Source organism: Telopea speciosissima, chromosome 7 (assembly GCF_018873765.1).
Source record: "Telopea speciosissima isolate NSW1024214 ecotype Mountain lineage chromosome 7, Tspe_v1, whole genome shotgun sequence".
Classification (NCBI taxonomy): domain Eukaryota; kingdom Viridiplantae; phylum Streptophyta; class Magnoliopsida; order Proteales; family Proteaceae; genus Telopea; species Telopea speciosissima.
Window position 1 is genome coordinate 56,357,792 of NC_057922.1, and position 15,003 is coordinate 56,372,794.

Sequence of the window (15,003 nt, forward strand, 5' to 3'; positions counted from 1 at the left end):
TCAGGATGGTTTAACATCTGCTGGCAGACTAGCAACCACTGATGAGAAGGAGGCAGAACTTTACGGACTCTTGCAAAGGTGGAAACAAGCTGTGACGGCGAATATCCAACTCAAAGAAGTTTGGTGCTACAACAAAGATCTCTGTTCTTTATTTTATCCAAGTGATAAAATGTGTTTACCCTGGAACTTACTTAAACACTACTTTAGTGTAGCTGAGGCAACTGCAAACTTTTCTACCATTAGTTTTAAATGGTGTAGTAACAAAACCTTCTATAAATCAGTGTTGGGTTTGGCTAGGTCTAGGGTCAATAATAGTTGTACTCTTCCAAATTCCAATGATGTACAAAAAAAAAAAAAAAACTTAATAAAATAAGACATAGAGGATAACAAATGGCTAACAAGGTCGCACCAAGAATGATCAAACCTCAAGAATTAAAAAATTGCTCTAATAAAACCCCACTCAAGATGATTATAAGCTTTGGACATATCCAATATAATAGTCACATAAGTACATAACAAATCATGCTTTTATTATGAGTTAGAAATAAAAAATTTCTTGGGATAATGATATTATCAGAAATTTGTTGGCCTAGTATAAAATTAGCTTTAAACAGGGAAATAAAAGAATATAAAAGACCTTTCAACCTATAATCTAAGATTTTAGCAATAATCATATAAGAATAATTACATAAATTTAGGGATAAGACAGAGCATGGTGTGGTTAACCCCAAATGAACCTCATCCTTTTGGGGGATAAGACAGCATGGTGTGGTTAACCCCAAATGGAACACACTGAGTAGAGAAAAGATCGCCAACAAATCTACGACATCTCCCGACAACATTCCAAAACTTTTTGATACAAAATTTATCCGGAAACCGTCAATAGCTGGAGCCTTAAAAGGGCCCAGCGAGAGGACCACTCTCTTAATTTCTTCAATAGAAGGGGTTGAACACAAAGCTTGTGAAGATGCATGGTCATCAAGAATAGAGGAAAAAAGACATTCAACAAAAAAACAGAAAAAAAAAAAAGTCAAGAGGATTAGACCTTGTAAAGATACGGCTAAGATACATAGCCATGAAAAATTTAAACCATGACGTGGAACGGTTTTTAAGGATACATTTTGAATTGGGTAAATTATAGGTCACCCTCTGATTTTTAATCGAAACTCAGATCACCTCCTGATTTTTGAACAAAGTCAAATCACTTTCTGGTTTAGATCTTAAAATGACAAATTAGTCCTTAACGTTAGTTTTGTGCTGTTAAATGATGATGTCAATCAGTTAAATAAATTTAAATCCCTAAACTACCCTTGACCAATGTTGAAGATGAAGGAAGGATAGTATTGTAAATTTAATTCTAATGTTTTAGTACAAGGATAAAATAGTCCTTTTACACTAATAACTAACAGAAGACTAACACCATTACTGTAGAGGGGAGAATATTTGAGTTTTTTCAAAAACCAAGGGGTGATCTAAGTTTCGATTGAAAACCCAGGGGGTGACCTGAAATTTATCCTTTTGAATTTGATAAAAATATAAGAGAGTGGAGTTCTGGCTGTTCTGCCAAGCCTGGATTGGAATTCATCTTGTCATGGGTAAGGTGGTCTATTCACGCCTTATTGTGTCTGACACTGCACGTACAACCCGGGCAAGATGCTACAGAGGAGCCGAGTCCTTCTCATGGTTAAAGAAAATTTTAAGAAGTCTAAGAAATACTCTCAAAGAACCTTGCACAAATCAAGGGAAAAAACCCATATTTGGTAAACTATATTGAAGATATATTATTAAATTTGAGAAGTAGCTATTTTTCAAACCAACCCTCAACCTAATCAATGGTCAGCCGTCAGCGTACCAAGTCACAGGTGCACATGGCTGAAACGCACAAATCATGACAAGGGAGAGGGAGAAGGGAGGGGAGGAACAGGGGAGACAAACAAGAGAGTTTCTTCATTCTCAAGCTTTATTCAAACTGGTGTGCGCTTTATGCAAGAGTTTCCTCAACCTTCTTAGCCATCCTCTGAAGACCCAACTCGTATTTCGAAATCAGATCTTCCAGTTTCCATCCTTCCACTGGATCAAGAACGAACGACCACTCGATTTTTGTAGAACCATTTTCTTCATTCCCAGGCAAGACTCTGATCGTCGACACGTACGAGTTGAACCCGATGTTGCTGTCGACCATCTCGTAGCTCATTGTCCGTTTTGATGGATCGATGGCCACTAACTTCTCCTTGGACCAACTGTGAGTGACAGCACTGTTGCCGTTGTGGCCAGTGGATGGGATAGAAAAGCCCGCACAGTAACGAATGCAGCCTGGTTGTCCAGAGACGCCTTCGATTCCGTAGCAAATGGTGAGGCTTGGGAAGACTTTGTGGAGGTTAAAGAAGTCCTCTAAGAGTGGCCATACTTGTTCTGCTGTTGGCCCCTTTAACCCTGCACTTACCTTGCCTTCCCACTTTGGCTTTGCTTCCTGCGACTGCTCTTCATCTCCCATTGGAAACAGGGAGAGCGCCCGGGGATGAAAGCTGGAAGGACAGAGCCGGAGAGATGAGAACTACTTTAACTTTAAAAAGGGCCGAGTCTCAGTCACCCACTTTCACAAAGCACTCCAGAGATTTTTAATTAATTTATAGAGGGAGGTAAAGTCGGAAAAAATTTTGCTGCTACGCCCCTAACAGGAATGTTCCTGCTCCAAGGCTAGCAGCCAAGGAAATGGAATAATTCACTTCCCCCTTTGGGATCATAAATATTTTCTTAGGTTTTGATGTTTTCTAAAATACCCTTTAAGATTCCATTTCTTTGACTGTCACCATTGTTGCAGCAACATTCCTGCCACTAGTATAGCAGCAAAATTTCGCTCGGCAAAGGCAGTGTAAAGATAAGATTGACATGTATTACCACTTTTTAACTTTTTCGATTTCCCATTTGTAACGGTACAACTAAACCACATCTTTTTACCTCTCTCCGCTTTCCATTTATAAATTTACAAATAAACCGTCTCTTTTTCGGAAAAAATTTTGCTACTACACTTATTTCTGTTACAAGATTGGCAGCCAAGAAAATGGAATAATTCATTTTCCCTCTAGGTTCATAAATACCCTCTTAGGATTTAGTATTTTTTAAAATACCCTTTAAGATCCCATTTCCTTGGCTGCTAGCCTTATAGCAGGAACATTGTTGCTACTAGTGTAACGGCAAAATTTCGTCCCTCTTTTTACCTACTCTCTCAAGCTTTCCCATTTATTAAGGAAAAGGAAGACCAAAAAAGTAAACAAATAAAAGATAAGTTATATTATTATAGGCAGAATAAAGTGAAAAGTAACGATATGTAATTTTGGTAACAAATAATAAACGTGACAGAATGGTTTTGGGATGGGATTCTATCGGTAGCAATACACAATGGGTCTAAATTGGTTTGGGTTTAAGCCATGCGTTACCCTTAATCATTTATTTGGAAAAATGAAAGAGAAAAATACAAGTTATATTATTATGACCACAATAAATGGGAAGAATATTGAGATCTAATTTTGACAACAAATAATAAATTAGAACAAAATTGAGATCTAATTTAGCAACAAATAATAAATATGATGAGATAGTTTTGGGACTACCAACTCTCTCTATCTCACATATGAATGATGAATCTTTTCTTCTCACATGTATCTAATGATTCTAATCCTAAAATCTCTCCCCCTCTCTCATATGAATGATGAATCCCTTCTCTATCTCATACATATGAATGATCAGTCTCTTCACGTATCTAATCCTATTGTACCAAAAAGAAAAGACATATGTAATCCTAAAATCTCTCCCCATTCCACCAAGTCTCCTATTTCTTTATGGGTTTTCAGTTTACAAAATTGTTTACTCAATCTTTCATTTAACCAAATTGTCCAAAATAAATATGGGTATTATAAAAGGATCTGGATTGTCTATTGCACGGCTGCCCCAACTGCTTTGCTGTGCAGACACAGCAAGGTGTGAAATGACTGCCTTACCCCCACTTAGGCAAGGTGCTCGGGTAGGGGTAAGGTAGTCATTGCGTGCCTTGCTGTGTCTGCGTAGCAGGGCAGTTGGGCCAGCCGCACACAGCAGGAGACCCCAATCCATTATAAAACTACCCAAAAATAGTGTTTATACCAAGAGTCCAGGACACCTTAGGAATTGGACAATTTGTCCCGAGTCTCTCAAAACACTCTCTGCACTTTCCTCAACCTCCGCTTCCATTCTCTCCTCCTACTTCTTCAAATCCTTCTCCAGTGACCACCACCTCCGTCCAATTTCCTCCCTTAGTTGGTCTCTGCAAGGCAGGATTTTTCCCAATTCCTTTCTTCTCAAACTGAAACCCTCTCCCGATCATAAATCTATCCTATCATCCGAGTTTTCCTCATTCCGATAAAATTGACCTCACACCATGATTCTGCAGGCGATGGGAAACCTCATTGACCTGCAATCTTTTCATAAAATAAAAAAAGTAATTGATCGACAAGACAAAATTACAGATTTAAGCAATCTGCATAAAAAATCTATCTTAGAACAACATCCAACTTGCTTTATGTAACGGATAATTCAAATTTGAATTTAAAAGTTCAAAGTTTGAACATGTAAATAAATCACCACCTGTTAGGGTGTTACCTGAACAGAGATGGGAACGCAGCGGAAGAGGATCTCATACGGGTTTGGTTACTAACTTCATGAACTCGAATATTCTCCTTCATGATCTTCGAGTATCTTGTTAGGTTTCTCCACAGAGAACTTCTCACCTCAAATCCTTGGGAAGAGATGGAATCCCATAGAGAACACAAGTACTTGGAGAGTAAAGAGAGAGGGAAATTTTGGTTTCCAGTATGTTGGCCTTAGGATTAGAGGTCCTCTATATATAACCAAAACCCTAAGGTCCCCTCCCCTTTTTTAGGCTCACACTAGGAATCAAACACAAGAGGGGGGGAGAGATTCAGCCCCTTGTGGGCGCGCATGGACCGGGCCTAAGGCCAAAATCCGTTTTACATCTCCCACTTGCCCACAAGATCAACTATACATTCAAGTTTCTCTCAATTTGTATAACTCTTCATACAAGAAATGGGGTGTGCAACCTAATGAGATAATACGGGGTAGGAGTACTATGTCAAGCTTCCATCTAACCAACATAGCACATCACTCACAAATAATCTCGAAATACTCCACACGATCCAATTACACCAAACTCAGCACTCTCTATCCCTCATGATGAGCAGTGTTGGCTCTTTGTATTTTGTTGCGGGGTGTAAGGAATAGTCAGTTGCCCGGTGATACCTTTTTCATCACACAGTTCTTTAAACTAGCTAGACAAGTATTCATGTCCTTGATTAGTTCACAAAGTTTTAAGCTCTTGCCTTGTTGATTCTCAAACTCTGCTACAAAGCGTTTGAAGTAATCTAATGCCTCGTAGCGGTGAGTGATCAAATAAACATAACCGTTTCATGAATAATCATCAATCAAGGTGAGGAAGTAAGAAGCACCATGGCATGCCTTCACATTCATTGGTCCCCAGATGTTCGAATGGACAAGCTCTAGGGCCTGCGTTGCTCGAATTATCTTTCTAAAAGGCTTCTGATGAGCCTTACCGAAAAATAAGGCTCACATGTGGACAGGTTGACTTTAGCGAGTGGGCCAAAAAGACCCTCTCTGGCTAGTCTGATCATCCTATCACGACCTATGTGCCCTAGTTTAGCATGTCAACAGACTCTGAATCTTTATCACTATCAATAATAAGAAATGAAGAAGAAACAACATGATTTACTAACTATAATTTAATTAAACCATTATCAAACAAACATTGTCCAAATAAACCATCATTTAAGTGTAACTGCATCAAAACACCATAAAAAATAGATGAATATCCTAAAGATAAAAGTGTTGTCACCAAAAATAGATTATGCTGGACTTCTGGTACATATAACACATCATGAAGAAGTTAGGTGTGCCCAGTGCGCAAACTGATATGAACCAACTCCACAAACTGCTTCACTTGTGTCATTTTACATGTAGATATTTTTGGTGCCATCCAAAACTTTCCTGTAATCTATAAATCCTCCTTGATCATGAGCTATGTGTCTTGTTACTACTGTATCCAGAATCCAGTCAAATTGGGTGTGGGCAACCAAAACATGTGTACTTACAAAAGTACAAAGAGAGTGGGATAGAAATGGTACCTGTTTTGGCTCAATGCAATCATGAGCGAAGTGCCCCATCTTCTGGCAGTTATAGCATTTAACCTTGAACAAATCTCTATTGCCGCCACGCTTGCCTCGTTTGTGCTTGGTGGCCTTGTCTCCACTTGGTGCATTGTTCCAAGCTTGTCTCTGATTTTCAGTTTTCCTTTGTCTCTTGTGATTAGATCCAGAAGTCTTACACTGCCCCGCTTGGGCAACAAAGGCTTGTGTTTGGGTCATCTCTAGGCCCTCCACCTCTAGTTCCACATTAGCGGCAATGTCATTGAAAGTTTTGACACTGTCGTTGTGTGTGAGAACTATTTTCATTTGGGCCCAGGAATCAGGTAACGTCCTAATAATGGCTTCACTTATTGTTCATCGGTAAGGTTTACCCCAACATCATCTAATTTTTTATCATGTCCTTCACAACCTTAAAGTGTTCAGTCATGGTGTGCTTAGGGTCTTTTCGGTACATCTCAAACTTCAGTGTCATGGCCCTCAACCTTGTAGTTGATGTACCCCCACAATCTAACTTGACATGGTCCCACATGGACTTGGCAGTCTCACATTTCTCATATGTGCCTATGAGATCGCTATGCATGCAGCTTAGAATAATAAAGCATGCACTACAATCCCTTTTAAATCAAGCATCATAGGCCTCTTTTTCTTGACGGTGTCAGGCAGTGGTACCCTCATCGGGTTTTGTCATTTTAGTATCCAGGTATTCAAGGCATTCTTGGTCATTTAGCAAGAATTTAATCTTGCGATGCCACATGTCATAGTTGGTGCCATCTAACTTATTGCCTTTATTAAGGTCAACAACAACGGTCTTGGTGGCCATCACTACATATCAGAATGTGCAAGGTGGACATTTAGTACACATTTAAAAAATTTGTTCTAGAATCCCTGATTAAAATTAATGGTTTCCTACTCCACATGGTAAGACCAAAAATTTCGCTAACCTCATAATCAAATCTCATAGGTGTGTGGATTTCGAGACGTATGATTTTAATTGATTTCGAACAAATAAATAAGGAGAAATTGACATTTCCAAATCATATAAAATTATGCCATACACCCAGTGCACAAGGATTACACTAAAGGAACCCAATTTGGTACTTAAAGTGACACATCGAGTTAGTATAAGAATATGATATGTAGTGTGGTGGCAATCCCTTTACATGGCTTCTCAAAATATAATTTAAATTACATTCCTTTCAATTACATCACATAAAAATCCTACTCCACTACTAGGGTGCGCCACACTTTGTATCATGTTCGAATACTAACTCTAACGCGCATCCATAAAAAATGTGTCCCTTACATAAGTACCAAAATTTTTCATTCCATTGAATATAAAAAAACATAGGTTACATAGGATGGGGTTTGACCTCTTACCTATATGGTACGAGTCAAACAAAGTCAATACCGCCATAGGAGGGTAAAATTGTTAATTTAAATTTGCAAACACATTAAAACAAATTTAAAAATAGGAGGCCCCTCTCTTTGAAAGTAATCTGGGTTTCTACCTCCAAATCTCATTTTTCGAGCACTTTCTGTATCAGTGTTATCTCAATACCCCAACCTCACCTCTTTATGTGGATAGTCCCTTGATAAGTCCCCTAATGTCTCAAATCCGCAAAAGTGAGAATTTTCCCAAACTTAGTTTAGAAGTGTGTGCGTGACCCACTTCTAAACCCAACCCTTCTTAGGAGGTATAGTCCTTCAAGAGCGATAAATAATAGTCCTTCCCCCTCCACCTAAGACGGGGTTCTGCCTGAATTTCGTCGAGAAAATGCTCCCAATAATCCGAAGCTCTGAGGGAATTTCAACAAAGTTCTCTCAATGCACCGAGGGTCTACCCGAATTTCGTCAACAAAAGTTCATTTGATAAAATGAGGCTCTGCCCAAATTTCATCGACAAAGATCGTCTAATAGAGACGATACTCCGCCAGAATTTCAACGCAAAAGTTCTTCCCTTTCCGACCCTTATTGAAAGTCGTATCTAGGTACGTTCACCTCCTCACATCATTTTTGAATTTAGCATAATGTAAGCCATTAAAGTAGCCTCCTTATTGCACAAATTAACATTTTTAAGGTGTTTTATGAAGTTTCCATGAATATATGTCCATCATGCATCATAACTGCACATAGAATGTCATTTCTGTCCTTAGAGGGCATTTTTTGTAATTTATCAATTACAGGCCTTTAACATCATTCTAGTAATACTATTTGGTATGTTTTGTCATCTTAAGTTGATTAACATTACTTTTGATGCCTGAAACACCCCTGAGTGTCTGTTTTGATACTTTTTACCATTTTGCCCTTGGGGGCATTTCAACCATTTAGCGGCAAAAATTGGTTTAGGACCCCGGAGGGACTCCTACCACTTATGCTACATGTTTAACATTAATAAATATGCTTTTAGGCATAATATAGCATTTTCACGCATTTTCTACATTTCTGCCCCTAGGGGCATTTTGATAATTTTCTATTATTTTATGCTTGTTTGCATTTTAGATATTTATAATATCTTGCATGCATGTTTTTAAGTATTTAGTCATGTTTTAATCAATGGTGATGTTTAAATATGACTTTGTTTCTGTATTTTTGTTCTCTAGGGGCATTTTGGTAATTTTTCCATTTTATGATTGTTTATATTTTAGATAGTTTTGATATCTTGCATACATTTTATTAACTTTTTAGTCATGTTTTAATCAGTGGTGATGTTTGAATGTGACTTTATGTATTTACTTTGACCCCCAATCAATCTAGGTCGTTAAAGTAACTTCTTGTAATGTGTTTGCATTTAACTGATGTAGGACTTGTATCATGATGGTATATTAACCTCGCATGTTGTTACAGGAAACTTTATTTGAGAGCATCTAGCACAAAGACCGGTTCATCCAGGCGACGAGGGATGCATAAAACATTCCCTTCTCCGTAACATGAACTCTTAACTATACTCTAGCTAGATCAAACGGAATCAATCGTAGCCCTATCCATTAACCAGGATTTGAGCTACCTTTTCAGGGTTTTAGGCCCTTCACAATCGAGGTGGTGACTCCCTTCCTTTTATTTTAAATCGTGCATCCCCAGCACCCCAGATAGACATGACACAATCACTGTCACAACGTCAACCATTGAGTCGCAAATAGGGAACGATGTCCAAAGAGAGGGGACACCCGCAAGGTGTTGCCCCATCACGGCCGCACATGGTACCTACAACATCACTTCCGGTGGACACCCTAGCATAAGGTAAAAAATATAAAATTATAAGATCCATGCGAAAGGGTCAGAAAAATATCTCCTGCGATTCCTTGACCTGTATAGTTCCCCTAATGCCTCTAATAAGAGGGGGGTAGACCCCACCGGGGCAAAGTGTTCGGTCAGGGGTGGAATGGTCATTGCGGCCCCCTTGTTAGGGAACTGCAGGAACTGTACCGGGCAGGGAATTGCAGGGGATAAAGATCCGAAAGGGTCTAGCTAAAGTTTTTACAATGCTGGTTGCTTATGTGATGCACCAATCCTCCTGCTTTATAAATATAAATGTGAAAATTGGGCTTAGTCCAGACCTGAATCCGAGGCCCCAAACCTAACCCAGCATGGCCCAAACCTAGGTTGGAATTTCTCAAGTCTAATCCCTATCTTGGACTCAAGACGGCGCAGCCCAAGTTGGAACTTTTGGTGACTCTCTCTCTCTCTCTCCTAATTATTTCAATCTCCATGTCTCCATCTTTATGCCTGTTAGTAATTATTTATTTTTTCAAAAATAAAAATTTTGTTTACCAATTCGATCCCTATCCTTAAATCCCTTACATTAGTACCACCAAAAAAAAGAAAAAATCTTTGCTATATTACCTGAAACCAACACATGACTAGAAGGTGAAGGGGCCAACAAGAACACAGAGCTAGTCCAAGTGCTAACAATTATTGTTAAATAGCAGAAATAGCCAATGCTGTGGAAATGTCCTTCCACACAGTTGGTATGGGTTCCCTGCCTTAATCTAATTTACAATATAAGTTTAAGAAGGCATTAGTTGGGCATCAGGTAATTTACTGAGTAAAACAGAAATTCTAATCCCTTGATTAGGAATAAATATGCTACTTGGAGAATTAAACAAAAAGGAAAATACGAAAGAATGGCAATACTACACTTCTCATAGGACGAATAGAAGATGGACATATAGCATTTAGTACAAGGGATGAATAGAACATTATTCCTTTCTGTCCGCTGCATTTTCAGCTTGTGGAAGAGTCTTTATAATTGTAGCTACTTCATTTTCTGGTTGAGAAAAACTAGGACTTTCTGAACTAATGCTAGCATCCTGAGTGCTTTCTGATGACCCCTTGATGCTTGATACATCAGAGTTATCACCAGATTGAGAACTGTTTTTGACATTAACATTAGACTCGGTTTTGCTACCTTCAAGTGTCTTGTTACTTACAGTTTCCACCTCAGCAAAAGTGCTGCTTTCTTGAGATTTAACTTCGCCTTGTTTGGTAACCAAGTTGTCAGTTGACATCCCTCTGTCAGTCTGCTCATCAGCTTGAGATGAATTGGAAGATTCATCAGCTGTCTTGATTGTGATTTCCTCAAGTTGGGTCTGATTCTCCAAACTTGAAATGGTTTCATGATCCCGATTTGTAGCCTTTGCCTGTTCATCACTTGTAGTTCCATTACCATGGGTGTTTAGAAGATCATGGCCATCTTGTGGAATCCCATTTTCATCATGAAAGCCTTGGAGCCCATCTCCCATCTCGCTTTGACCAGGAACAGTAATGTTCTCAATTTCACTATGTTGCAGAGCAATATCCTCTGCATTTCCTTTAAAGTCCTTACCTTCATCATTATTCTTAGCTGAACCCACTGCTTCAGCTCTTTCTATTACCGCAGTATCAGGATTTTCTTTCTCACTGTTCTCTGGTTCCTCATTTTGTCTTTCTAGCTTTTCTCTGTCCTCTTGCTCTACATGGCCTGTGAAGCTTTCTTTTGAATCTTCATGCCCCTTGTTCAGTTGTTCTTCTGCCCCCTTATCTGAACCCACAGCTTCATCTCTGTCTATTACTTCAGTATCAGGATTACCTTTCTCACCGTTCTTTGATTCCTCATTTTGCCGTTCTAGCTTTTCTCTGTCCTCTTGTTCTACATTGTTTATGAAACCTTCCTTTGAATCTTCATGTCCCTTGTTCAGGGGTTCTTTCCCATTATCTGAACTCACTGCTTCATCCCCATCTCTTACCTGAGTAGCTAGATTATTATCCTCACTTCTAAGCGATTCCCTATCTTGAGTTCCTAGTTCCTTCACATTGACTTTCTCATCGTTGGTAATTTTCTCTTGCAAATCTTCATGCCCATTGACGAAGGACTCTTCTTGGACCTTCTCTTCAAGATTCCTATCTAACTCATCATCTCCACCACCTCCATCTTCTTTTCTTTCACCTTCTCCTACAGGATTCACTTCACCAGAGTCTGTGTCAACCCCTTCACTAGATCCTGCATCCCCTTTACGTCCCAAAACCATGCTTCCATGCTCACTGCTGACCTTCTTCTGCTCACCACCATATTCCTTCGGTTTATTGTGTGTGTGTGTTAACTGGTAGAGTAACCAGAGAGAAACTGCTAAAAGTAAAATGACCTGAAATGTCTGCTTAACCTTAAACCCTTTGGGTCTCTGGTTCCGGCCACTGGATTGGTAAAACATCACTTTGTACCACTGCTCAGCCAAAACAATAGAGAAAATTAGAGCACACACTGGAAAATGGAAAGGTGGGAAACGACATCAAAGCACATTCAAACTCTAGATCATAGAGTTCTAACATTGTCAATCCACCACAAAAATGCAAATGAAAATGTCAAATAATAATGATGACGAAAACTAACTACTACTACAATATGACTATCATTCTTTTCATTCTCAAACAACAGAGAAGGGATGGGATCCAGTGAAGTATCTCCCTGTGCTGCGACCTGTACCAGTCAGGAGAGAGCATAAAATAGCAGAAGACCACCATCCATTGGTTGTCACATACGCGCAATACTGAGTAACACTACAGAGTATTAGTTCCTGACAGACAGAGGGAAGGGAGCAGAAAAATCACCTTTTAAGATCTTCTTATGGTTGCTTAAATGTTCCACAGAGACAGAAGTAGGGATGATGAGGACAGCCACACATATGTTTTAAACAATAAGCTTTCAATGATTGAAAATGAAAATTATACATGGAAAATGCAATGACACTGGTTACTCTTAAGGATGAAGTGACATGATTCCAGCTACATTACAAAATGTAATAAGTCATGAGTTAACTAGCAAAGAAAGAAGTGAATCAGCACCATAATTGAGGTTTATCGGCAGGCTAGTTGAAGAAGGGATACCCTATAATAAAGTTTAAAAATTTCACTTCACAGTTACTACAGATTTGAATATTCCAACAAATAACTCAGCAAGTTGAGAATGAAGCAATCAGGAATGTATTTTAGGTTTATCAGCAAGTTAATTGAAAGAAGAGAGATCCTTGAATAAAATTTTGGCTAAAGTTCTTCAAGAATCTAGTATCACTAGTTCTCTTATGACAGTTCCTTTTAATTGGAAGAAATAGCCAAAAAAAAAAACAAATCTAGCTCCTCGCAGACATTGTTCTCTTTCATTATTTTCCTTTCTAAACTCCATCATAGAAACAGATCCTGAAGCTTTGGTTTGGTTACAAGAAACAATAAAAAGGAATCACAATCAATGATCTCTAACATAAATGAAACGAATCCCCGCAAGATAGCCAAAGGTTTTCAGGATAAACAATGAGATAACCAAAGAACTTAGAAAGAAAACATAAATTGAACATGAGTAGATGAGACTCGCATGAAAGGGAATCCTGCATTGCGAGTTAAAAGTCACAAAAAAGATAATCAATCAAGAGGGGGTAATCAGTAATCTCAGAGTTTCCTTCCAACAAATAACGAAATCCAATTTGAGAATACGAAATCAGAAGAAGAGAAACCCTAGATTACCTTTCTGTTGAACGATTCCGAAGGGAGCGGTCAAGGGAGGAGGTAAAAGAGAACTTCAGAGTTCAGATCGTGCGAGCAAGATTGGAAGTGAGTATTGACAGGTGGAGAATGGAGAAGCAGATGGATTTATCGTGTATTATTTTGAATTATAAAAGTCTTCAGCTCTGAATTTATTTTTTCGAAAGCCATAGTCGCCTTTCTTTGCCGAAGAAGCAAAATGTTAGCGTTCGGAAGGGGGATATAGTTGGGAAACACAAAAGAGGCAGTTATTTTTCAATTTCTAATTCCCAAAGTAACCCTGCTCTTCCCAACAAATTTCCTTCTTTTTGGGCTAACCGATTTAGTTTGACCTACGCGAGAGCGTGACGAACCACGCTCTACTAGATCGAGCGGTCCAGCCTCACATAAGCACATCCTCCGTGGCCCCCCTCCTCAGTATTCCACTTAAAAAGTCAACGTAGATATGCATGCACAGCTAGATCCCCCTCGCTGGACGGTGGATCTGCATCTTTTCATTGGTGGGCCCTACCTTATGGTATGTTATTAAGGAAAAGGATATCATGAACATAGTTATCATACGATGGTTAAAAAAACCACTGATCGTAAAAGAGAAATAGGTGTTACGAGTTTTAAACGTGTAGATTTCAAATAAATGGGATAAAAAAAACCGACAATATATGCTCATACAAATTAAAGATTATTACATGAATACATGCATTTAACGTTCAAAATAACTATACTATTCAACATGCTCTTGAAGTGATGCCTTTTTAGTTGGAGTTTGGAGTCATCGCTTTAAAACCTTTTCAGTAGATGCATCAATTTGTAACTCAATTTTTGGGTCCATGCATTGAACCTAAGTTAACGGTGATATCATGAGAAATATAATCATTCGAGTCAACTTTATGTGGGCGAAGGAATTAGGTGGATTAGAATTCATGAGAGATAGATATGGTTAGTTAAGTAAGTCATTATATTTGATAAATCGAAGGTCTTAAAAAATAGCGAAAAAGTGAACATGTTTTAAACGCGTTTAAGACATTATTCCTATATTATTGAGAAATAAATGTCAAAATGCATTTAAAAAGGTAGGAAATGGGAACATCATTTTAAACATGTTTATGTTAACAGGGATCATGAACCTGCAATGGCAAGAAATCTTTGTGGAAACTGTAATGAAATGATTTTGGGGTATAAAGATTGGAAAGAAACACTTTAGTTTCTTTTTACCAATAGTGAAGAGAGAATCTCTTCATCTGCATGTGTGATCTCTTCAAATCCACCTTATCTTATGGAGATTAACATGTCTGATCTTTTGATTGGAGAGGAGAAGAGCATTTCCAAACCATGAATAATAAGAGGTGAGTGATAATGATGAAATCAAAGTCCAATCATCACATCACCATTGATAAAGAGATTTTTCCACCCTAATGAAGAAAATTTAATCCATAAAAATTGCACCCTACACTTTTCATCATGTTCGCTTTGATGAGACATTTTTCCCTTTTCTGTCTTCCTTGCAAACTACCACCCCCTTCCTGCCCTCTCATTCCTTGGGCAGCAACTCCTCTTTAGGTTCCTGCCCCACCTCCTCCCTTACCAAGATCACCCCTCCCTACTAGTGTGCCATCATCCGGACTTCACCCTGAGAGTCCCACTATTACTACCCCACCCTCCCCAATTCCTCTTGACTAGCAACTTAACCCAACATCCACTCCCTCTCCCCCTAACCGAACCCAAGCTCTTATTGTTCTTTATAATAACCCTCTTCCTTCCTAGGCCGTGGTTCTCCCTACCCCCCATC

The 15,003-nt window shown here is 38.8% G+C and overlaps 2 protein-coding genes across 2 annotated transcripts; both read right to left on the reverse strand.

The window, feature by feature from the left end:
• Positions 1–1,508: 1,508 nt before the first annotated feature.
• Positions 1,509–13,302, reverse strand: LOC122668722 (dentin sialophosphoprotein-like). The gene is made up of 3 exons (XM_043865258.1): positions 13,200–13,302; positions 10,407–11,908; positions 1,509–1,528 (listed from the first exon to the last, which is right to left on the reverse strand). The coding sequence occupies exon 2, from the start codon at positions 11,894–11,896 to the stop codon at positions 10,409–10,411; it is 1,488 nt and encodes a 495-aa protein (XP_043721193.1). The 5' UTR covers positions 11,897–11,908; positions 13,200–13,302; the 3' UTR covers positions 1,509–1,528; positions 10,407–10,408.
• LOC122667587 (lachrymatory-factor synthase-like) lies at positions 1,930–2,505 on the reverse strand. The gene has a single exon (XM_043863920.1). It carries the CDS (start codon positions 2,492–2,494, stop codon positions 1,982–1,984), a length of 513 nt encoding a protein of 170 aa, XP_043719855.1. The 5' UTR covers positions 2,495–2,505; the 3' UTR covers positions 1,930–1,981.
• Positions 13,303–15,003: the final 1,701 nt, after the last annotated feature.